Here is a 25,514-nt window from a genome sequence, read left to right on the forward strand (position 1 = left end):
GATGTATTGCATCATAAAATAATTGTTGGCGTGTTGAACTGGCTGAAGTCTTAAGAAGCATTAATTGCCTAGAAAATATTATACACAGGCATTTAGTTCTTAACTATAAATATATTTATAATAATAAAATCTCGAACATTCTCGACAAACAACAGCACCTTCTCAACACCGGAGTATTTCACAACACTTGAGCAGGAATCGCAGTGAAAGCGCTTCTCGCGCTCAATATCTCCCAAAGCACAATTGCAGTTCAAAGAATCTTATAATCCTGCACACGACATAGTAACTTCACACCACTCGTACAAACTCCGGTTGCAGCGGCGAAGCTCCGTCGTGCTTTACACCTAGTCCGCGTGGCGGCGCCACTGTCTGCACAGCCGCTGCAGGTGGCGCTGCAGTCGGTCAGACGAGCCGAGTGGCCGGCGGCGCAGGTCGGTGGTGGCCGGGCCGGTAGCCGACCTGAGCGGCGAACGGGTCGGAGCCGTACATAAAGCGAGCCGGGCTGCTGTTGACTTGGCCAACGTATCCCTGGGAAGAGACACACGGGTTATACCGGATGGCAGACTGAAATAGCTTATCAGAAATTTGTTGATTCTGTCATGGTACGCGGCACTCCCATGAAATCACGTTCCAGCAGACTGCCAATAGTCATTTCAGTCCCTCCCCACACTTAATATCTTATTTTATGCTACATTTTGCCCTGATCTTCCAGGTATCCATTTTCCCTGCCTCTATCACTGTCCCAAATACATTCTTCACTCCCGCTTGCACCATCCTAGCCTTCCGTCCTATCTCCTCTTGCCATCCCCTATCGGCTCCCCTCCCCATCCGATTCCACTCACGGTGCGCTGCTGGCCGTAGACGGGATGGGCGTGCTGCAGGTGGAGTGACCGGGGCCCTCCGTGACCGGAGTCCCCAGTCCGCCGCTCCTCTCCGCTCTCCGCCTCCAGCTGCCCCAGGCTGCGCTTGAAGCTGTCGTTGCGACGCGACGTCCTGCAATGGAGTGGTATCGTGAGTCACACACACGATGCTGAAACACGAAGCTAAAATCGGCATATTTATCCTAGTTCCCCGTTTGAACACCAATTACCTTGTTAATTTGGTACTATTTCGTCATTATGCTCTGAGATCATGTAGGATAGTTGACTAACTATGCTACGTTTTTATTGTTCCGAATAGTTTGTTTCTATCCCTCGAGGAAAGCTGGGAACAGCGATCTTTATTACCAATACAAGACTGACAGCAATATTCTGATCCCTTGTCGTTCACTGCCCGGCTCTATCCCCTCACCCTCTCTCCTCACTCACTTGGTGCGCTGTTTCCTCCTCTGTCCTCCCGGTGGTGACGTGGCGTCCCTCTCTCCCTCCTCTCCGTGCTGGAGGTACTGCATGTCCAGAGACTGGGGCGGGCTGGCGGCCGTGCCCTGAGCGAATGCTCGTCGGTAGTTACTGGTCATGGGTGCGGCTCGCAGCGGCTGGTGCTCGGCGTACGGGTCCGACGGGACCGTACCTGGCGGGGAGAGGTGGAGGGTAAATACCAGTGCAAGTCATACTTGTCATTTCAACATGCTGTGAAATCGCAGCGATCATAATCAGTTCGATAACAGACACTGAATGAGCAGCTGACAAGATATTTTCCTCTCGCTGTACACCATGTTGATAACAATGTAACCAAATCCATTGCCAGGATATAAAGGAGCTAACGGCTTCTGACAATCCTATTGCCCTCACGACTGCTCACACTGTCGCGGGTGCGCCTAGCCTAAGCAGCCCCGCCTGTGTTTCTGTCGCGTATGTGCCGAGCTCCAACCCCACCTGAGCTTCTATCGTTTTTTTACCGAGCTTTAGCCTCACCTGAGTTTCTGTCGCTGCTGGCCGCCCTATTGTGCGCCTCACTGTAGATGGCAGCGGGTGTGCGGCGACCCGAGCGGGTCGGACCGAACACCTCCGCAAACGGCGGGGACCTGTGGACAGGGTAATAACAGATCAGTGATCAGCGGGTCTTGTGATCATGTCACAGGCGGGTCACGTCAGATGAGACGAAAGAGATTAGGTAAACGAGCGTTTCAGTAAAATGAATTACAAGAAACCATTTCCTGATGGAATGTAGGTCGGCTTCATTAATTACCGGCATGGTATTCGCTCCTCAAACATTCCACACATTTCTGCCATAGTCTCCACATAGTCTCCCGGAGTCGCGGCCGCACCTGTGCTGTTTGGCTGCCGGCGCCGGCCGGTAGTCGCTGTAATGTCTGGCCTCGTGGCGATACTCTGGTAGCTCGCGGGTCAGCCGCTGAGCGGGCGGCAGCGGAGGGGACGACTCGTACCCGCTGCTGGTCTGCAGCGGGTCAGGGGACAGCTCTGACACAGGGCTGTTGACCCCGCTCACATCGCTGACGTCCTCGGCAAACTCTGCCACCTGGCGGGCGGAGCGCGAAACACGCCAGGGTGAGGCGGTGCTGGACGGTAGATTTGGTAATGGGATGAGCAAACAGGTATGCAAATGCAGAGAGGTGACAGCCACTTTCACTAGCCGGGAGGAGGCAAAAGAACTGTGACGCAAGCTGAGGTGCGACGCAAATTGACATGACCGTATTTGGTCGTTTGGTCATTCATTCAGCAGTTTCTGGAGGGTCGGCATGCATGTTTGAACGAGGTCCTCAGTTGTGCCATTCTGAAGTGGGATGCTTGCGGCACTTGGAAGGCACAAACAGACATTGAGAAACTGTCTTGTACAACGTCATTTCCATGAAATGACACTACACTTAAACGCAGAAGTGGGGACAATACAATACGTGGAGAACACCCCAGGGCCCTCCAAGGCAGACCATCCACCTACGAGTCTCATGGCATGCAGCTCACCTGTTTATAGATGGACTTTCGTTTGTCTGTGGGCCGGCCGCTGCGCTGTCTGGCTGCCGACAGCGCCTCCTGTCGGACCTCCTCCTGCCTGCTGAGCTCTGTTCGCGCGCCCACTGTCTGCGGCAGGCTCTGCGGACCCTCGGGTCTCACCCCGTCCTGCTGGACGACCGCCGGGGCTCCCTCCGGCTCCAGTCTGGCCGCCGTCTGCCAGGCGCCGTCAGTGCCACGCGGCGACTCCTTTCGCGAGCGGATCCAGTTCCGCACGCCAGAGAGGAAGGTCTGCTTGTCGCGGGACTTCCCGGAGCGGTGCGCTGATGTTACCGGCAGGGAGATCGGTCCGTCGTGGCTCTGGCAGACAGTCGGTGCGGGGCCGTAGTCCGGTGGGGGACACGGAGGGATCTGTAGACTGATCGGCCCGTGCTGCGGCGGGTCCTGATGTCCCTTCTCCGGCCCGTCCCTCCACTGGTTTCTATCTCCGGTGCTGTCGTGGATGACGCGTTCGCCCGGAGCCGGCACAGGTAGACTAATCGGTCCCTGGATGCTCATCGGGCCCTCCCGGTCAGTCTGCTCCTTGCCACGTTTCTTCTGGAACTGCTCCTCCACCTGGTGCAGGAGTCGCAGCTCCTTCAGGCGCTGCTGCTCCTCCTCCTCGGCCAGTCGACTCAGGCGCGCCTCTAGACGCCTCCTCTCCTGCTGGCGAACCGTACTCTGGTAGGAGAACCGACGCTTACCAGCAGCCGTCGACAGGGACGTTCGCGGCGGTTTCTCCGGGGTCGCGCGACGCTCCTCGCCTCGCAGTTCATCTCGGCTCCCGTGGCGGCGGCGCTGTCGCTGCTCCGGCTCGGGCTCGTCCCTCTGGCTGTCCCTGCTTTCGTCCCTGCTCGTGTTTGTGCGCTGGTCCTGGCTGTCGTCCCTGCTGCAGTCCAGGCTCTCGCCGCGATCTTGTGTCTGGTTCTGGGACCCGTCGCCGGTGCTCCAGAGGTCCACGGCACTGCGGTTTGTGTCGCGTTTGCCGGCGGGTCGGCGTCCCATACGCACTGCGCGGTCAGCACGGCGTGGTAACGGCATCGAGTGGTACTCTGGCAGGTAGAGTACGTGCCGATCGCCCCCTCCTGCGCCTCCATCAGAGCGCGCCTCGTTCGGCCTCGCGACCTCCTCTTCGCCAGCGTTCAGCGAGTTAGGGACGCTGCGACTCAGCAGCCAGTTCTCGTCAATGGAATGCGCCGGCGATCGTCTCAGCGCCGCGATCGCTGTGGATACCGAACGTTTCATCTGTCGGAGACTGTTGAAGGTGTGTGGGGACGTTTGACGGTCTCCGCGCTCGGAGGGTGGCTCGGCCGAGGCGGGGAACATGTCCGTGCGGGACATTAGCTGCGGGGGAAGGACGGTCCCATGCTGGTGACGGATCGCGGGCTCCTCTCCGCCACTGCTCAGGTCGAGGTCGTGTGCCGGCACCCATTCGTCAGCGCGGTCTGGGGTGGGTGAAGACGCGGCCAGCGGAGGTGGCGGGGGACTGCTGGCGTCACCAGAGATCCCCGAGTCGGCCGACTTGGTGTGCGGTCGGCGTCGTCGTGGAGGTGTTGTCAGCGGCTCGGGACCGTCGCTAGCGTCGCTGGTGTCAGCGGTACGCCATGGTCGGCTGGCAGCTCTGTCTAAGGTCAGACTGCGCCAGGCGGAGAGCGGGGAGAAACGAGGAATCTCCAGCTGCTTCCTCGGCAGCGTGGGACGCAGGTGCATCGAGATGGAGTCGTTACCACCGGCGTCCAATTCCAGATCGAACACGCTCGACTGAGACTTGCAGCTGAGCGCGGACGAGTTGGTGAGGATCTCGTCTCGGCTGACCGAGAGGCGCTTTTGACGGCTGCGCTCCAGACTGTTGACGAACTCTGCCAGCTTACGAGATGGGATCCGCGCCAGGCTAGCTGGGGAACCCGTCGCTTGGGGATCGGTTACGTTGTCGCTGCGACGAGAGCCAGGACTCTTGGTGTTGGCACCGCTTCGTCCAGAGCTGGGGCTCTTTACGGGCTCCCGGCTGCGACTCGAGGCGGGGCTCTTGGCGACCTCGCCGCTGCGGCTTGATGTCGGGCTCTTTGTCTTCTGGGCATTGCTCGGGCTCTTGTGACGTCCCTCGCCCACCGTTCGTTTTGTATAGCTGACGGCCGATCCACGAATGGCGACCTGCTCGTTACGCTTTATCTTTGCGATCGCCGAAGGTTTGTTGTCATCGTCGTCACGCTTCTCGGATGGCGGTTCCATGCCGAAGTAGAACACGTTCGGCTGTTTGGCGTGCCGGTGCGCGCTGTTCGAGCTCTCGCTGGAGCTGCCGACAGTGATGGTGATCCTGTGGTCCTCGGTGCTGATCGCCTGATGAAGCGTCCCTCCTGTCCTTCCTCCTTCGTTTCCGCCACCGTCGGCCAGGGCTGCCTGCAGAGCTCCTTCGCTGCGGCTGTGACGCGCCTCTCCGGAACGGCGCAGCAGGCTGCCGGGCGAGGTCTGCTCTCCTCGCTCCCGCCTCTCGCCCTTCTCAGCTCGGGGCAGGCTGCTGAAGCTGGTGACCAGATCGGCGGCCGCCTGCTGACGGATGCAGGCCATGCTCTGCGCACGCGACTTGCGCTCCTGCATCTGTGGCTCACCATTCAGCCAGCGCTGCTCAGAGGCGGCGCGGTTTGCCCGCGGCGAGTAGCGGCCCGTGTGACGGCGGGTCTCCCCGTGCTTGGTGAACAGACCCGTCCGCGGCCTGTTGGAGTCGCGGTCCCCGTCCCTGCCGCGGTCCAGGGTGTGGCTGGGGATCGGCGGGGGCGGCATGGACGGAGGGGGAGGCAGGTCCAGGTCGGACACCGGAGGAGGAGGCGGCGCCCTGCTCTTCTTCCTGGAGCGAGCCCGTGCCTTGGCGGGACCATCGCGAGTGAGAGTGCGCGCCTGGCGCTCGTCGGTCGGGTCGGGGTGCTGAGCGGCTGCCTGCTCTTCAGGGGCGTCCCGTAGGTCTGGCTCGCTGTCATAGCCCTTCTGTGTGTCCTCGGCTGAGCCGTTCCCGAGGCCAGGCTGAAGCGACCTGAGGGCATATAAAAGAACGAATGTGAGTGACCAATAATATTCGTTATCACAAAATTGATATCAAGTGGTTATGCGAACGGTGAATGGCGAAGGAAAAAGTCTATGTAGGAAGCATTTACTTTTTAAATTCGTAGTTTTACATATGTTTTAGCAACATTATATGTTTGGGTTACGTTCAATTGAACATCTGCCGATATTGATTGCGTGAACAGTGAACAATAGGTGTGACAAACAGTGAACAAACAGTGAACCTACTGTTTTTCAAACCAAACATCTGCTACATCTATGATCGTTAATCGTTCGACCGTGGGCGCCGAACCCAGCAGTGGGTGAAACTCACAATTTACCCACTCTTTGTTGGAAATCATGCGACAGATGTTACGTCGATTATGCGCTGTGTCCCCGCATTTCTCCCGGTCACTGGCCATGTCGTGCTCGATCAACTTCTTTGACACATCGTGACGGTATCAAGTGGCTCTTTAATCATCCGCGAAAGAAGATCGACTTGTCGATTGTGTCGGAGAAAATGGAAGAATTTGTTTTCTGGAGCGAGAATGCGGGACGGCAGAACAATTGGAGCGCGAGGGGACAAGAAGAGTTGGTCGACAGAACGAAAAGGCAGTAGAAAGAGTGAGGGAGAGACAGATGGAAAGAAAATTGGTTGTCACTTCGGCGAGAAGATTAGACGTCATCATACGATTGGCTCCGTTCTGCATCTTTTCAAAGCGAAGAATAGTCGAATATGGCGGTAATTTCGGAGAGGAATGGTCATTTCAGTTTTAGAGCTGAGGCGATTTGCTCTCTTTGTCTTTTTCTCCATTTAAATCCTACCTTCTGATGACCGACTTTGAAATAGCAAATCAAAGAACCAGACCGGTTAAGTTAGTATGAACCCCTGGGGCTAGCGCCGGCACTGCGCCACTGAAATATTTCGTCAACTCTCTGAGTGGCCAATGCGATCAGATTTCCATAAAACGACCGATTATTATGACTCAATTAGCTCCCGGAATCCAGATCTTTTTTTAATGTTAAACTGTCTTCCTTCTAACTTTCTCCCTAATCCTATCCTAGGTCTGGCTTCATAGCACCTTTTCTAAGATGTTTGGTTTTAACGACTGCCGCCTGCAGCTAGTACCAGTCAAAACCGACTATCGAGTTACCATAGTCAGTGACGTGTCCAAGAGAGGGGAGAGGGGGGGAGAATCTCAGTACGTTGATTTGAATGAAATCCCGTTGAGTTTCGGTGACTAAATTTCGTCCCATTTAGCAACTGTATCTGGCGATGTTGCCCCTTGTTTGTAACCCATTTCTCAGCCTAGTCGTTGATTGGAGGTCCCAGTCCTCTCGCTTTTACACGTCTCGTCTCGTGGACCAGGCTTTTTACTTGCACGGCATATCATCCCTTGCCTTTCACTCTTTACACCGTGCCGCGACTTCCCGTGCGCCGCACGGCGCACGCTCTGAGACGGTGTCACGGAGCTCCCAGCTCACGGTGACGGGGTGACGCGGCCGCCGGTCACGTCACGGCCTCCGTCACGGTGCCACCGGGGCGTCACGCGCCGTCACGATGTCACGATAGTGGCGGGCGTCACGGCGCGCGGGCGCCGCCCGGTACCGGCCTGGTTTCGTGAGGAGCCGCGCGCTGCGTGTGTGAGATGTGTAACACCAGCCACCCGCCACCTGGTGTGCTGTTTGTTTTGAAATGTTTCGACACCTACGTGCTGGATTGGAGTCCGATTTCATCTCATTTCGGCGGCATCGACATTCCGACCGTTCACTGGCGCGGCGCGGCGCGGCGGGCTGCCAAACGCTATCTCTCCATCCCATTCACACCTGTCCGAGATGGGTGATAACACCAGACACCAGTGTCCTGCTAACAGCCCCAGCTGACCACCCCGGGGAACCACCGCTGTCGGCACCCTCCCACCCGTCCCACACACCCACCCACCTCCCACTCGTCCCGGCGGCGTGTGTCCCCCGGCGGCGTGCCTCCCGCCGCCTCCCGCCGCCTCCCGCCGGTCGGAGGGCGTTAATATTCAGCGCGCCGGCCACTGAACGGTCCAAGCTCGGCGCGCGGCGGCAGCGACTTTCTCCCAGTCGGCGCGACGACCTGCAGTCGCAGCCTCCCTGGTATGTGGCGCCCGAGGGTGCCGACGCACGGGCAGAGGGCAGGTGTGGGGCCAGAGGGAGGCACGGGTAGAGGTGAGAGCCGGCGCGGCCCGAAGGGTCAGCCGCTGCAGCGGGCCTCAGAGCTGCGCAGCTGTGACGGCCGGGTACACTGCCGGCTAGGATTGGATGGTTTGAAGGTTTGGAGCGATGAGAGACGATTGAGGTGGTGAAGGCACGTGAGATGTGAGACAATACATCTGCGATAGGAGGATTGTAATGAGCGGGAAGTATGCGGATGAGACGACCGCCCAGATTATTGGCGTGGGAGGGAGATGAAAGTCGGAATGTGATAAAAGCCTCGATGGGTTTATTGGTTATCACAAAAGCGAGTCATGCTCATGCTGAATTGGCGACCTGGGGTAGACGCTGAACGCTCGCTGATGGGTTCTTGACTTGTGTCAGTGGCTGGATTATAGTCAGTGTGGTTGGTGGGCGGTTTGAGGCTGTGATACATATGTACTCACTGCGGCTGTTGGCCGTCGGTGAGCGGGTTGAAGCTGTGCGCCGCCGACAGTCGTCGCCCGCTGATGGTGCCTCCCTGCTGCAGGATGTTACCGTTCGTCGTCAGACGCAGCTTCTGACCGGGTACTCGCTCTGGCAGCACCTGGCAACACGACAAATCGTGGTCAGATCGGGCGCTTGCTCTGGAAATGCCTGGCACCACGACAAAACAGACGGCTGTAGACACGGATGCTTTAGCGAACCGCGATCCCGTGGCCTATCGGGCTATTATGCTTGAAAGATGATAAATCGATCAGCGATGGCTCCAAATTATACAAATTATACTAAGCGCGCTAAAATTATTTCGTAAATGTCCTTCTGTCAAGCGTCCGTCAATCTTGTTTGCATGCCATTAATTTTCTTTGAAGGATTGATTGGAAAATAAACGATCATGGTCGGGACAAATTTGATGTCGGGGTCAGCGCCATCTATCGTGGTCGGTATGCGTCTCATTACCGGCAGAATGGCGGCCTGTCGGCGTCGTCCAGCGCCGATCCATTCTGTTCGTGCACGGCTGGTGCCTTATATAATGAAACTGGGGAAAAGTGTGCCGGTCCCATCACTCGTCCCATTATTAGCCACCTGTTTTAGCTGAGCCTGTCGCAGCGCGCGCCCGCAGACGGCCGGCCCGCCCCCGTGTGTTTGGCCCAGTTACTCGCAGTGATTCACCGACATCGTCACACGGCGCTGGCAGCACACTTTTCTCACAAAACACCCCAATTGGACAGCAAGAAACGTTCCCGCGCCTAGTTTCGATTTGCCGTGTCGGCGTCGCCGCCTCCGGCGCGGCGGCGAGGTGGGCGCGAGCTGGGGTAAGTGCGCACCGGGCCATTACACGAGGCACCGGTTCCCATGGACGCGTGGGTCCGGCTGGGGAGAGTCTCCGCACACCACCCGCCGCAGCCGCCGCTGACGACACTGGTAAACCCGGCCAGCTGGTCGGCAGACTGTCATTCATACTCTCATATGAGTCAGAACCATAAGAGGCTACCCATGACTTTCTACAGGTTTGCGGCACATTACAAGCTACTTCATAGACCTACAGTGCGGTGGGGCACGTGTCAAGCGCCGCCGCTGTCCCAGAACTCACTTTTCTGACGGGCGTGGCGTCCTGGATGCCACCATACTTGAGCAGCTTCTTTTCTCGTTCACGTGGGAATGAGTGCGACCAGGCGGGGTTCAGCTCCACCGTCTGCGAGTGATGGTTTCCCATGGCGCCGGCCGGCGGTCTCACTGCTCTGACCTGGGGAAGCAGAGGGATACGTCACGGTCACAGCGGCCCGCTCAGGGTCACAGGTCAGCGGGGTCACAGGAGGTCAGCGGGGAGCGCCGCTAGGGTCAGTGGCCCCAGCGGCGCACCGTGGCGGCGCCGGCGGCCGGCGGGCGGTGCGTGGAATCGAACTTCAGTCATTAGCGCCCACACTGCCGCTGCGTCAGTGCTGCTTAGCCTACTCGTGCATACATAAGCCTACCTAATCCAAAACTCTCACTTGGCAACGGACACCGGACAATGCACTGATCCTTCGGAGCCCCAAAGATTGGACAGTCCGTTTCCCTGGCAGTACAGGACAACTCTCTCACGGCGTCGGCCGTCAATATCCACGGACTCACGGGTCACGATGGGCCGTAGGTACGTCACGTCGGTCACTCCTTCATGATGTGACGAATGGGAATGCGAGAGCGAGATCGGCACGCCAACGAAATGCATATTAAGACACTTTCTTTTCATCGCCTAACGGAATACCAATGACGATCAACAAGAAGTGAGAAACTGCACTCCGTTTCCAATTCGTAATTATACGGGTTAGAGGTGTGTGTACAAATAGGTGAGGAGGACGGGACTGCTGAGACTGGGGCGCGAGTCAGCTGCATGGTTGGGTGGTGAAGCTCCTCGTTTGGAACAAAGTCGGCCACCTGAGGAGATCGCGCTGCTGGTGGGACCAGCAGTCTCATTCTCCGTGCGCAGGGTGTGTGACAGTGACGGCGCGGGGCTCCCGGGTGGCCACCGGCGGCGCGTGCCAGACTGACCGGTGGTCGCTGACCAGTGGTCGCTGACCGGCCACACACGGAATACGGAACACGGAACAAGGCATAGCACGGCACGAATGATACCGTATTAAATACGGGTCGGTACGACATGAAACGCGCACCGGTACGGCAAAAAAGTGCAGTTCCCACAGAACGACTCGCATCTAATGCATCACATCTGGCCCGATCTGGTATAGCGTGATATAGAGAAAAACACGATACAAGTCCCAAAACTCGAGAGAGCGTCACTTGAGGTATAACAGAAACTTTCAGAAGGGCCTCTTCAAGACATGGGGCTTCTGCGACATAGCCTCTTGCATGCAAAGAGGTTTGCATGCAAAGAGGCCAAAGCGGGCTGCCATTGCATACAAAGCATAAATAACGCGCACCAACTGCTAATGCGCAGCAAACACGCAGCGGACAATCGTGCTACACTGGCTTGCGCCTATGGATAGGTCAAAGATAAAAGTAACTTCACCGCATAGCGCTGAAATGTGACGGAACCTGCTATGATCTGCACTTACATACACTCGCATAATTGTAATGTGCTTCATAACTTTATATTATTGTCTAACTGTAACTGTAGTTGTGTTAGGTGTTAACATGTGTTTTGTGAAGGAAACAAAGCATTCGAGCTTTGAGCAGTGAAGTACATATTATGAGCGGTTATTCACTCAGCAGCGCCATGTGTGATCCGGCAGCATAACCGGATGCGTCGTAGCAAGGTGTGACGGAATGGGATGTTCGAATCACTGGCGCAGGCAGTAATTGACACCTGACAGTAGCAATGGTATACCTACTACAAGGCCACCTTCACGGCCACTGCCTGTTCGCGGAACGGTTGCCGGTAGACATGGCAACTGGTGCATGCCCGTGTAACGAACAGTGTGCAATTCGTTTGATTTATTGACGCTGAATATGTTTTCAAACTGCTTTCGAGTGTCGACAATAAATAATACGTGAAGCGTTTCAGTTTTTTGGAATAACCGCCCAAACCACACCACCTACAGACACGATTCAACCACCAATCGACAGCTCTCGATCGTGGCTATGTGCGCGGCACATTTTTAATCGCATTTGCACCCCCCAAATAGCCAAACTCGGCCCCTCGACTATGTCGCCCGACGCTCCAGAGATGGCGCTGACTGTCTGCGTGACGTCAGCTCACACGACCGGCGATCGCCAATCATAAAACGTTTATGTCACCGCTGGACAACCAATTCCAGCGGCCTGTCTTGCTTTTGCCCTCTTTTTCTGAAAAAAATGGTCAAGAAACATGGCGTATAACCTTCTTTTAAAACCAAATTTGCTGCCAACCACTTCGCCGTAAAACGCCGCAATACGCACCAGACCATGTCATCAATCCGTGCAGGGTACCTAGGCTTATTCAAAGCAATGGTTTGCGTCCTTGATAGCTCAGTTGGTAGAGTGGTGGACTTCTGTGGTGTGGGTCGCTGGTTCGATTCCAGCTCGGAATGTTTTTAAAACGTACCGTAAGGTGGGGCTATTTGAGACAGTGGGGCTATTTGAGACAGTATTTAAAATCGTTATAAAATAAAAACCGTTTGAAATTTATGCTTAATTTTTGCTCAGGCGAATTTACTGCTCGATTCCACACCTTCCTGAGCAAAAATATCACATAAAAATCAAACGCTCTTCATTTTATAGCGATTTTAAATACCGTCTCAAATAGCCCCACTGTCTCAAATAGCCCCACTTTACGGTACTTACATCTTTAGTTGCAGTACCCGGCCGCTAGGGTCGCGACCCCTTAGAGGTCGCTGCGGTCCCCGCGTGACCGGCCGGCCGCAGTCACGGGCCGGCGGCGGCGCAGCACGGTACATAGAATACTAGGTAACACCGGTTTGTCCGCTCAACACAGGGTCAATGGTCACCACTTTCTTCAGCTGACGTCTGTGACCTTGAGCTGACCTAGGACGATAAACAGCTGACAATTTAAGCTATTTGGAACTCACTTGACAGCTGAAGAGCGTGATTTAAATTATAAATATTTGTCAGACACTGACAAAAGATATTATTCACCAATCATTTTTTAAGCATATTCTGTCATAAATTAGCTGACTCCCTCCGGTCTTCCACACGGCAGAAAATGCAAGTGCAAATTCTGTCATCTTGAAGTGAACCAAACGCTTATGATACACATGATCGTTTCTCTCAGAGCACAACGAAAACTGCGAGAAAACAAGAGAGAGTCGGACTCTACAAATGGATGAATTTGGAAGAAAAATAGCTGTATTTTTTTCTGTGGAAATGTTGACTTTTAAAACATTGGCCATCAACTTTAAAATTGCCCCCAAATATGAAAATGTGTGAATTGACAAAACAGGCAATCTTGCTGTTTTTGCCCAAGTTTGTTCATGATTTAGAGAGATTAGATGCGAAAATGCACTGATAAATACTTTTGAAAGCGAGGTTCACTTACCTGGTTCACTTACCTGGTTGGGTTCCAACAATGTCCAGTAGGATAGAGATAGGAGAGTCAAGAAGAGGAATTTAGGAACCCCGTACACAAGGGACGTGCCAGCCTTGCAAAGCTATACAAAAGACACCTATCATGGAAAGTGGGCGGCTGGAAAGTTGCGTCCCGTCTGTGAGATTACATCTGAATGTTAAGGCATGAATACATAAGTGTTAAACAGTTGTACATTCGTTGTGTGGAATAGTTAACAAGAAGGTAGCATAAGATAGACGACATCAAACATATGCATACAGCAAATCATGTATATCTCTGTGTAGGCCCTGCTTGAATGACGAAATGGTAGGAGCGCACACCGTGGCGTCAGACAGAGAGTTCCAAACATGTATACACCTAATTGCAAACGACCTTTTACGCACATCTGTGTTGACGGCAGGGAGAAATGCTTTGTACCTGTGTCCACGGGTTCTGGTTAGGGTGGGCTGGGCAAATAGTTCAGCCGGCAAGATACATGAGTGGCCGTGAAAAATCTTCCAGCACTGTATGAGGTCAGCCCGTAGCAGTCGGCCTTGGATAGAGTAAAGGTTTAGGAGCTGTAGACGCTCTCCATAGGGGAGAAGGGCCATACCGTCAATCTGCTTTGTCCAGCGACGCTGGATTCGCTCAAGTAACCGCAAATCCTGGACAAATCCGGTGTGCCACACGCAAGAGCAGTATTCAATTAGCGGCCGGATGTGCGTAGTTAGTAAAAACAACATAAACTTCTGGGATCGGCACACAGTTGACCTGAGGAAACTATGGGCGAGGCCACCAGCTTTGTGAGCAATCTTATGCACATGACCATGAAATTTTAAATTGGTGTCTACAAGAACTCCAAGGTCAGTTGCTGAGGACACGGAGGGGATAGGTTGGCCATTCAGGGTGTACAAGGGAGGACCCGAGAGAGCAGAAAGTCTGGAAAAGCGGAGAACAGCACACTTTTTGACATTCATGTGTAATCCCCATGAAGCCGCCGTACTATAAAGAATGTCAATGTCACGCTGGACAGTAGTCGGGGATGAGGGAGCATGTGCGGGAGAGCTAGGGTATTCTATGCATGCATAAATCTTAAGGTCGTCGGCAAAAATCTTATGACTACAGGAAAGTTCAGATGCAATACTGTTAACGTATACTAGAAAGAGTAATGGCCCTAACACCGACCCCTGGGGAACACCGCTAAGAACCGGCCTTGGTTGGCTGGTGTGGTTTTGGATACACACACTCATTGAGCGATGGGTGAGGAAAGAACGGATGGCAGAGAGTGTTCTACCCTGGATTCCCAAACATCGTAGTTTCTCAAGCAGCAGGACATGGGCCACGACATCAAAAGCCTTGCTGAAATCAAAGAGAATCAAGTCGGTGACTCCTCCTCTGTCCATACTCTTAGATACATTGTCATAGACCAAAAGGAGCTGGTCCATGGTAGACCTGTTAGCCCGAAACCCATATTGATGAGAGGACAGGATATTGTTAGACTCGAGATAGTTTGTAAGGTCTTCGCAAAGCAGGCGCTCAAATGTTTTACTACACACTGAAGTAAGGCTAATAGGACGATAGTTGAGTGGATCAAATCTTTCGCCTTTCTTAAAAATGGGAATGACAAGGGAGGATTTCCAGCTCGAGGGAAGGTTGCCTTCAAGGTAAGCTCGGATAAAGACAGTAAGAAGAGGATAGGCCAGAGAAGTAGCACAACGCTTGAGTAAAATAGGATGTAGGTTGTCAGGGCCAGCGGATGTATTGGTATCCAGGAGCTGGAGGGCCTTCAGGACTCGGTTCTGTGAAAAGGTAACCATGCCCATGGAACCATTATAAGTCTGGTGGGGGGCGGGTTGTTTGAGGGCTTCCTTGGTGTACACCGAGGAGAAAGATGAAGCAAATGCTTCAGCCATGTCTCTAGGATCGTCAGTAAGTTCGCCAGAGCATAACCTGATGGGGCCAACAGTTGGGCGACCAGTCTTCTTGTCACGGATATAGGAGTGTAGTAACTTGGGACAATCTCTAGCTTGGTTCAACAGGTTGAGCTCATAAGATGCTTGGGTAGCAACAGAAAAACCTCTCACACTGCGGTTAATTGTCTGGAAGGAAGCATAGGCAGCTATTGCACCAGGTGACTTTCGCCCGAGCTCAGCCCTGACTGTTTTGTACCTGGTCCAAGCAGCATGTCTACGGTTCAAAAGGCTGGATGGGGGTCTTTTGTTCCACTTCGGGCTGCTTGTTTGGGAAAGTGGTGGCTTTAAAGGGACATGTTCATCTATGAGACGATGAAGGATGGAGGTCAGGTGCTTAAAGGAAGCATCAGCATTCAGGCGGTACAATTCTAAATCCCAGTCAATGGAAGCCAGGTGCTCAGAGATGACTCCATATTTACCTAGGTCTCGATCCGTGTATTAATTTTGATTTTTAATTTAACGCTAGTCCCACTTTTTCTTCCTAGAAAATATTTTTGTCAATTTTTCACTAATTCTTTTATGCGTCATTGCTTTAAAAATAAAGAGAGTCGGACCGTAATTCTTTCAAAATGACTGATCGTGCTCAATATCTATCGGAATATATCAACAGATCCGTCAGACTCATTGGCTAAATATGTTTAAATTGCATTTTTATTACTTTCTGCAGATTTTGCTGCAAAAATTTTACTGTAGTTTTAGCTGCGTTTCCTGCAGATTGTGTTCACAGACCAATGGGAGACAAGTATTTCTTCATCAACAGGTTTATTCGCCACCAATTGGTCTAGCGGGTGTTTTTCGTATGCGCAGCTTATGTCACAGCTGCGTAAGAACACGTTCACTGTAAATCATTATGGATATATCTTTTCAGAATATCAATCAATATCAATATCAAAGGTCAATGATGGCGTTGGGTCAATGTGTTTCGTTAGATTTGTGGCGGCGGGATTATCGTCATTAACTAATTACTTGATATCAGAGTGGTGTAATTCCCGCACAACTGTTGACTTTCATTGTAATTGCCTGAGCTGGTTCCTGGGCCGCCTCAGCTAGCAGGATCAGGATGGTGTGTCAAGTATCAGCTTGACAGGAAGGTGGGTACCCAGACACTGAAATTTCTGTGTAATTTGCGCAAAAAAATGAGGTACCTATTTGTGCGAAAATTAAGCCCTTTTTATATAAAGCACATGTGCACATCTACCGATCAAGGCTATATCAAAGCTATGGCGTCCGCCGCCATGCGCTGAATTCGGCGCATGCGAAGTTACCTACGCCTGACATCCGCTGAAATTTTCGGCGCAATCCCGCCACTATGCTGGACATATTAAGCATAACGTGTATTATTTCCAGTCTGGTACAAAACAAAAATCAAACATTACCTAACCCCATGTTGCATATTCATATGAACTGTAGATCAGATATTTTTTTTAACAAATACCAGTCTTTCATCCTTTCAGCATACCTACAACCTACTAAACAGCCTTGGTATCAACCTAGCATTCATACTTTATCTGCACATACATATTGATATAGGTATGTGGTATGTTTTGTTCAGTAGGTTATAGTAGGTCAGCCGTCAGGTGCCTACATGTTATAATTTGTCATGCTTTGATTTCAGATGGTGTCTTGTGGGCTTTATAGTGGGCTTTGTGGCCCTCGTGCAAAGGTTAAGTGTTGATGCACATAATGCAATGTGTTTTTTCCATGGGCGCAGAAACCTCACGTAAAGTTTGGGGGGGGCAGATAACTTCAGTGTCACTTTGTGGGAACCCTAATACCCCTATGAACAAATTCTTTGCAGTTTCGTGCTCATCTCACCTTGCCGAACCATTTCTTGCTCTTAGTTTTGAATTTAAATGAAAAATAAATATTTTACTTTAAAAACTAGCATAGCTGAAAAGTGGGGGCATGCCCCCCCCCTCCGCTCCTACGCCTATGTTTTTTCTTAATGGTACAAATCATCCACATTCATATGTGAAGGGTAGGTAGCTACCTGCAGAACCAAATCAATGCCTCAATTGCTCATTGTTTTCTTACAATAAGTCCCTCCTCTGCCAATCGCACTAAAGTATCTACTGTCACAATGCAGTGTGCGTCATGATTTCTCAACTCTATGCTTACAATATATTTCTATTTGTCAATCACATATTGTTTTTTTTTACAGGCTTTCCGGTTATGACTGAGGCCGGCATCTCACCTGTCCTGGCTACGCCAAATCACTGCGGATGCCGGATGCCGAGGACCGGAGAGCCAACCGCTTTGAGGCGTGAGCTCTGTGGCGTGGCTCGAGTGACGGCTACGGCGCCGTCGACCTGGTTGAATAGCTGGGGCCTGGACGAGGGTGCCCTTAGTACGGTGGCCAATCGGTTACGTCCGAGGGGCGCTCGAACACGCTGTCGTCGCGTGGCTGCCGGCGGCCGCCCCCTCGCACGTGAATCTTCTGGAGCGAGGACTGCGAGAGGCGGCCGCATCATCACCTGTGTCCGCGCTCAACACCGTGCCACGCACTAATGGCGGAAGCCCGACTTTCTCCGATAGAGGAGAGAAGCTGGACGCTGGCTGCCAGGCTGCTGGGGAGGGCGCTGGCTCTGCCATCAGGGGACCCCCTGCGCGCGACCGCCAAGGCCTCGGCACCGGCGCGCCTGTCTTCGGTCCGAGGCTGGAGATTGCGAGGCCGCCAGGCCTGGGCGAGAGCGAGAATCCCACCGTGTCAACAGACGGCTGGCGTCACCTTCCGGTTGGACGTGTGCCCGATCCGGGCTGGGGCCACGGTGGCGGAAAGGGAAAGCGTGGCTACGCTGCACCTCGCGTTCCTGCCCCTGTGTGCTGTCCGTCTTTGGACGGACGGATCTGCGGAGGGCGGAGTCTTCAGGTGCTGGGCGGGAGCCGTGCTGGTCTGGCTGTATTTGTATTTGTATTTGTATTTACATTTAAGAGCGATCCACATACAAAGTGCGTGGCGATTACTGCTCAGAATCCGTATCCGCGGCTGCTAATCTAATCATTCAAAACATTTGCACATTTACTCACGTCAAAACAAGGACAAGGCTGGACGAAGAGGCCGAGGAACTGCGGGCCCCGGCCGGAGAGCTGTGCTTTAGCTACCGCGCGGAGATGGTGGCGCTGGTGACCGGTCCGGAGACCCTACTCGGAAGAGACAGAGACCAGGACCTGCGTTCCGTACCTATCTGCTAGCTGTGCGGTGGTGCTGGTGTAGTGCAGCATTTTTGGATGGATAGCTGCATTTCACGATTAAATAGCTGTTACGTTTCAGTGCAGGTGGCGTGACGAACAATGTGGTAGTTATCTGTTGGCCACTTCTGCGGCCGCTGCTATTTCCTACTCGAAGGCGGGCGCGCTGTTTGGCTGGGCCGCCAGGATGTTCCCATTATGTGTCGACGACAAAGCGAGTATATTCGTGTTCTTTTAATGCACAGAGGTCTGTTGTATATTTGAAGTTTTATTTTAAGTTGACGATTGCGAAGGGCAGATTCATCTTCTCTCTTTCATTTGTGTTGCCACTTTATCGTTCATGTTTGTTATAAGTGTCCATGCGGCTTGGTTGTCATCTTTATTCCTGATGTATTTTATTTTACGAACATGCTGGTGATCAATGCAATACACTTTTGGTTAATAATGCTGCTTTAGCTCTGATCCTTTGTGGTATGTCTTGACTGTACTACTGCGATAGCGATTTTTCCTCACCAAAATATGCAGGCAACCAATGTAAATGCTGCCAAAAGTTTGTCATTACGTGATGTATCTAAGAAACATCGAGTTCCTGAACGTGGTCGTGTACTACGGAACCGGAAACTCAATAGGACGCAGAATTCTTTGAAGCAAAACTACAGAAGTGAGGTTGGCCACGCCAAAATCAAGCGAGATATGTCTAGCCTTTCTTCAGCCGCCAAGGCTTCGATAGACTATCCCCGGGTTCGGTGTCTCTCGAACTACGAAGATTCAACGTCGTCCGGCCAATCCTGGTTAAGGTCAGCGGGGATTTAGCTGTGGTTATGGAACAGGATTGGCCGTCCGAGAGACTCCGAACCTGGGGTATGTTGCAGCACAGCTATGTCGACCGAGTGTCGTCGCAAGCTGCACCACTAGACGAGAACAAATAAAACCGTCTCGTCCTAGGCTGACTAGGCTTAGCTAGGTGGCAGCACAGTCGCGCCGGCAGGGGGCAGTGCCACAACCAGCCGACTGATATTTTCGTGTGACGTCAGAACCGGTGCCTCCCTGCGGCGCAGTGTGGGGCGAGCGGGCGGAGGGGTTGGTGCGGTTACTGCGGTGCCGTCAGAGGGCCGCTGCCGGACAGCGGGAATGCGGCATGATACAGACATGGGAAGGGGGGGGGGGTAAGTAAATGGTGGATGGATGGATGAAGAAATGATGGAGGGAGGGAAGGAAGGGTAAGTGAGCAAATGATTGAGTCGGTGAGAGAACAAGTACAGAGGATGGAGCCGAAAGATGTTTTTAAAATGCACTTGCAGCTTAGTTGCAGCACTCGGCCGCTACGAATAACTACATTACCGATCCTGTGTGGCGGGCGGGGGGGGGGGGAGGGCGAGGTACCCAGATTTGGGATAGGTTGGTTACAGAATTCCACAAAATACTGACAAGATTATCGATTATGTTTAGTGGGGACGGGGAAGGGCACGGGGACAGGACGGAGACGAAGACGGAGACGGAGATGTAGCGGCCAGCAGGAGCGGGGACGGAGACGGAGACAAAGAGCGGGAGCGGGAGCGCGGGAACGGGGACGGAGACGGCGACGGAATCGGAGACCAGACAGATACAGAGACAGAGACAGAGACAGAGGCGGAGACGGAGATGAAGCGGTCAGCGGGAGGGGGATGAAGACGGGGACGGAGAAAGAGAGCGGGAGCGGGAGCGGGAATGGGAGCTGGGACGGGAACTGGGACGGAGATGGGGATGGAATCCGAGACAAGACAGATACAGAGACAAATGCAGAGAGGGAAGACGGAGACGGAAACAGAGCGGGCATAATTATATCTTTAGCACTGAAAACATTACCGATCGTGAGTGGTGGCCGGTGGGTCCCGGAGGGGGGGGGGGGGGTGCAGAGGGAGGAAGGCGGGGAAGGGTCGAGGCGAGTCACTCAGATTTGGGATAGGTTAGTTACAGAATTCCACAAAATACTGAAAAATAGCGATCATGTTTAGTATTACGAGCGTACCAATATACGTATAGCGTCTTGAACTGGGACATAAAAACGTATATGTATCTGCGGCGCGGGCGGGGAAGAAGCCACTAGCCAGTACTTTTTTCAGTACCAAGAGGGGATTGGCGTGGAGGGGAGAGGAGGGAAAGGGAGGGAGTGGAGGGAAGGGGAGGAAATCGAGGGAGGGAGGGAGAGGGCCGGGGGAGCGAAGAAGTGCGATGAAGGAGACGGGGAGAGGAGGGAGAGAGACGGATGGGGAGGGGTAAGTAAGCACACGATTGGATCAGTGATCGACAAAGTCAGAGAGCGGAGAGGAGGGAGGGAAGAGGGATGGAGGCAGAGAGGGAGTGAGAAAGGGAAAGGAAAAGAGAGAGAGAGAGAGAGAGAGAGAGAGAGAGAGAGAGAGAGAGAGAGAGAGAGAGAGAGAGAGAGAGAGAGAGAGAGAGAGAGAGAGAGAGAGAGAGAGAAAAAAAAAAAGCGGGCATTATGGACGGGACGGGCAAGGATTTCTATATAGATGTTCAAACGACGATTAGCGCCGGTAGGCGCGGGAGGATGACCTATTACGAGCGTACCAATATACGTATAGCGTCTTGAACTGGGACATAAAAACGTATATGTATCTGCGGCGCGGGCGGGGAAGAAGCCACTAGCCAGTACTTTTTTCAGTACCAAGAGGGGATTGGAGTGGAGGGGAGAGGAGAGGAAGGGAGGGAGTGGAGGGAAGGGGAGGAAAATGAGGGAGGGAGGGAGGGAGGGGGGAGCGAAGAAGTGCGATGAAGGAGACGGGGAGAGGAGGTAGAGAGACGGATGGGGAGGGGTAAGTAAGCATACGATTGGATCAGTGATCGACAAAGTCAGAGAGCGGAGAGGAGGGAGGGAAGAGGGATGGAGGCAGGGAGGGAAAGGAAAAGAGAGAGAGAGAGAGAGAGAGAGAGAGAGAGAGAGAGAGAGAGAGAGAGAGAGAGAGAGAAAGAGAGAGAGAGAGAGAGAGAGAGAGAGAGAGAGAGAGAGAGAGAGAGAGAGAGAGAGAGAGAGAGAGAGAGAGAGAGAGAGAGAGAGAGAGAGAGAGAGAGAGAGAGAGAGAGAGAAAAGCGGGCATTATGGACGGGACGGGCAGGGATTTCTATATAGATGTTCAAACGACGATTAAAGCCGGTAGGCACGGGAGGGTGACCTAGGACGGGCAGGGTTTTCTATATATGACGATTAGCGCCGGTAGGCGCGGGAGGGTGACCTAGTCGAATAATATAAAGCGTGACCATGAATTATTTCTTATATGATGTGAAGTATTATTGAAGTACCCAGAGCCAGGTGGCATAGATCCCATTTTATATCACGCCTTTATCTGGCGCATTGCAGACACCGAACACCGCTTGGGCCCGGCCGTTGATGTAATCCCCTCTCTTTGTCGTGCGTGCGGCATACCATTACCACGAGTCAGGTATGCAGATGCGCTCCGGTTGGCAAGTGTCGCCAGCATCGCCCTGTGTCACGAAGCGGTCGTTTTTACAGCTCCCCAGTTTTGTCTCACACGCCGAGAACGCCTGTGTAATTACCCTGCCGGGGGTCTGAAGTGTCTGAAGTTGCTGTGGTTTGCCTGCCGGGGACGGCTGGTCCGTCAGAGTGAGCTATTGCTTCCGCCGGTCAACGGGCAGAGAATTTCCACTGGCCATTTTGGCAGATTTGTTCATCGCATGGTGACGAATTAATGCTGCAAAATATTTTACCAAGATTTAGAATGCAGTAGAAAGATGTTAAATAGAAATAACTTTATATCTGAGCATAGTTACTTCAATTTACATCACCAATAAGTAGATAACTGATGCGCCTACAATAAATCACAAACCACTGCGAGCAAACACGATCTCTCAAATGTTTGCACAAGACCACACCTCCGCTTCCCTCACTGTTCTAGTCAGTCCCGTAATCATGAAAAAGCTCCCGAGTCCGCCTCCACTGCTGCCCAGCGACTCCTTTTTGCCCGGCCCCTGACCCGGCCGCGGTCAAACCGTTGTTTGCGGCCACCCGCCTGATCCACAGCTGTACGATGGCTGGCGTGGCACGCACCTCGCTGCGGTTATGACCACGCGGCGTGCAGTCCGTGCATGCGGATGTGTGGATTTTCTGACACCCGGCTGAATGACTGGTGTGATATTAGCGCACCGGAGCACTCGGATAATCAGTATCGACCGCTAAATTGATTGTTAGATAGCAAACCGTTGCACGCTCCCTGCGTTTCTACAACTATGCCAAGAAACGATAAAAAAAGAAAATCGCAACCTATCTCCAAAGGTGCACAGTGTGGAAATAGACTATTATTGGCATAACAAGTTTGTTTTAGCTAATTATACGTTTCCATAAAAAAATGAAAATAAGAAATATCAACAATGATTTATTCATTTTAAGTATATTGAATATAAGGAACAATTAATTTTCTATCGGTCCCGCCCCCACAGGTGAATGACACCACCTCTGGGGTCAGCTGTCGGCAGAAACCACTGAACCGTAACACTCCAATATCAGGAAGTTAATCGCACAAGGTCGCCACAGTAGGGGTCCAGAGCCGACAAATATCTGCATCTAATTATACCGTGTGAGTTCCGCTACAGATTCCAGACCTCCCAGCTTATTCGTTCCATCTCATTCAAAGATGATCATCACGATAATTGCAATCGTCCAGGCATCCATCTTTCTCATTCAGCCATGAATCTGTACAATGTCTGACACCGTGTAGAAGTGCGCACGCGTGAGCCATCCGTCTTCTGTTGTTAGGCGCCATTATGAGGCGGTGCGACTATTATGACGCATTGCGCCCAGACGCGACGGACGCGACGCACCGCACTGCGGCGCGTCCCAGCGAAACTAGCGCACCTACTTTACGGGCGCAGCGCACACCGCGGTGAGCCCGTCATACCGTGTCGCTAGTCGCCCCTGCACGCCGCGGCACTTTGTTATTGGCCGGCTCTGTCGGGTATTTTCGATTTTCCCTTATTCTTATTCTTTTCGGCTTTCCGGGACTAAGACGTTCCTCAAATCGCTGTTCAGATTCTTTTCTTCTCACTCTTTTGATCTCTGCTAGGCTCTGTTTTGCTATGTCTCGTCCTCTCTCCTCATATAGTCTCCTCATATAGTCTCTGTTCGTCTCTTCTCGTCTTTTCTTCCCTCCTCTCCCCTCATCTCCTCTCCTCTTCTCTCTTCCCCCTCCACTCTGCGCTTGGCCGGTATGGTATTCAGTATCCACCTCGCCACATATTCTGGCGGGTGCCCGTTACCCAGAGTCCCTGCCATACAGGCTCACCAGCCTGGGGGTAGTTACCGGCACCCATCCGGACGCTATGACGCTGACTCTGTGGACCCGATTCGCTCGGCGGAAGGTAATTGCAATCGCCGCGGGCGGTGCAGACGGAGGCGGCGGTGGTGGGGCAGAGGTGCTGGAGCGGCGATGTGCCGGACGTTACCGTGAGACCGGACCAAGTGGACATCCGGCCGGCTCCACGCCAGGGCTCGGCAGTTCGTCCTGTCCGCGATAGTTCTGCTAGACATACGGACTAGCCAGGTTCCCAGGGAGAGTTTTCAGTCTGTCAGGCACTGGTTGGAGTAATCGGTTCAGTCAACACATCCGGCGAGGGCTTTTCAAGTGGGCGGACTCGTCAGGCATCAACCAATATTCGAGACTGGTCCGTGAGAAAATTCTCAGGATGTGCAAAGTATGGGCTGTGATTGTTTAATTTACGGCAAAGGAGGCATTTGCTATGACTTGTGCCTTGTGGCTACTCATTGCAATTTCCCAGCACCTTTGTACGAAAGAAGGGAAATTTAAATAGCCTTTCACCACTTATCACGAAGTGACATGATACTCAATGTTCATGGCTCGTGTGTGTCGTCTGTACCACATCGCCAGCGGTCGGAACACAGGTGCATCTGTGTGTCACGGGCCTATTCACGGCCCCTCACGACCAATCGGGCCGGGCTGGGCGCGAAATCGAAGGGCGGGGTCCTTTGAGCCTCCCTCCGATGGACCGACGCTGGGCAGGGATACAATGGCCAGCGCCGGTCGTGACGGCGAACACTCTCTCCTCTCTGGCTGGGGTTCCTGCCACTCATCGGCCTCTTCAGACACTAATCAGTACACACGCACTACATCTAGGCGTATAGGCAGACGCTCGTAACTAACTACACCCGTAAATACAATGATATTTTGTGGTTCGTCAAGGGAGGTGCCTATCGAGAACGTCTGACTTTCCATCGCTGCTTACGGCTTCCACGACTGTTTTCCACATGTTTGTGATATTCGGTGTGATTCCCACTAATCACACCGCCTCCGGTGAGAGCCAGTGGCATTTTCACACTCTAGTTCACAATCCGTTACAATTGTCGGTGGCAATTCGGCTCCAAATATGTGTCATTATTTGGTGAAGCAGCCGGGCGGCAAAATGACTCCAGGGAGCGTCCGTGCTGCGGCCGCCGCCTCCGGTTCTGTCCACTCTAATTCCTTGTATGATGACCGCCCGCCGGCATGGATGCCTGCTGTGTCGGTGACTTGAATCAGCAGACCGGAACTCGAGCCAGTGGCCAGGCGCGCAGGAGACGGTCAGTAACCCGACAACGGGCACTTTTGGACCGCAAGGAGACCTAAACAACTAACCCATACAAGCATCAGTTCGTTCATTCATTCATTCATTCATTCATTCATTCATTCATTCATTCATTCATTCATTCATTCATTCATTCATTCAGTCATTCATTCATCCATCCATCCATTCATTCATTCATTCATTCAATCGCTTTTTCAATTTAATTGTATTTTCATGCTGTTAAAGTTCCATTGAAAAGGACATAGCACCTGGCTACGTCTGTGGGATCTTTTTATTTCTTGAAATAAATGAACAAGTCGGGAAGTTGACCTCTGCGCTTCCATTACAGCGTATCAGTTATGTGTGTGGTCTCACACAGTCCGCGTATCCGATTAATTCACCAAGAAGCCAGTGTAGTGCATATGTATGTACCGAATTCTCCTCTCTAATCAGGTGCATGTGTCTGGACTAGTGCTGGACGCTGCACTCCACTTGGTGCGCGTGTCTACACTCTCCACTCCACCGAACTCTTCACTCGCCGTCAATGCGTCGACCAGCTCGGATCTCTCCACATTCAGTGCGTGCGTCGGCGACGCGGTCGGTAAGTGGGCCGATGGCTGGCGATCGCAGCCACAATGGTCAGCGCAGGCGGGCGCCCAAAGCAGAGGCCTCGGTCAGGCGCTTTCTTTTCACAGCAGACCGCGCCGCCGCCGACGC

The 25,514-nt window shown here is 53.0% G+C and overlaps 1 protein-coding gene across 1 annotated transcript in view; it reads right to left on the bottom strand.

Moving 5' to 3' along the window:
- Positions 1–91: 91 nt before the first annotated feature.
- Positions 92–25,514, bottom strand: part of LOC122364253 (filaggrin-like) — a 34,086-nt gene continuing 8,663 nt past the window's right edge. The window contains exons 2-9 of the mRNA XM_043334493.1: positions 9,676–9,828; positions 8,549–8,688; positions 2,862–5,913; positions 2,207–2,418; positions 1,854–1,963; positions 1,308–1,509; positions 843–993; positions 92–528 (exon numbers count right to left, since the gene is read on the bottom strand). Coding sequence (XP_043190428.1) covers positions 403–528; positions 843–993; positions 1,308–1,509; positions 1,854–1,963; positions 2,207–2,418; positions 2,862–5,913; positions 8,549–8,688; positions 9,676–9,798 — 4,116 coding nt within the window. The 5' untranslated portion in view covers positions 9,799–9,828 and the 3' untranslated portion in view covers positions 92–402. The remainder of the gene's footprint in view (positions 529–842; positions 994–1,307; positions 1,510–1,853; positions 1,964–2,206; positions 2,419–2,861; positions 5,914–8,548; positions 8,689–9,675; positions 9,829–25,514) is intronic.

This window comes from Amphibalanus amphitrite, unplaced genomic scaffold (genome assembly GCF_019059575.1).
Source record: "Amphibalanus amphitrite isolate SeventyFive unplaced genomic scaffold, NRLGWU_Aamphi_draft 000003F_arrow, whole genome shotgun sequence".
Lineage (NCBI taxonomy): Eukaryota > Metazoa > Arthropoda > Thecostraca > Balanomorpha > Balanidae > Amphibalanus > Amphibalanus amphitrite.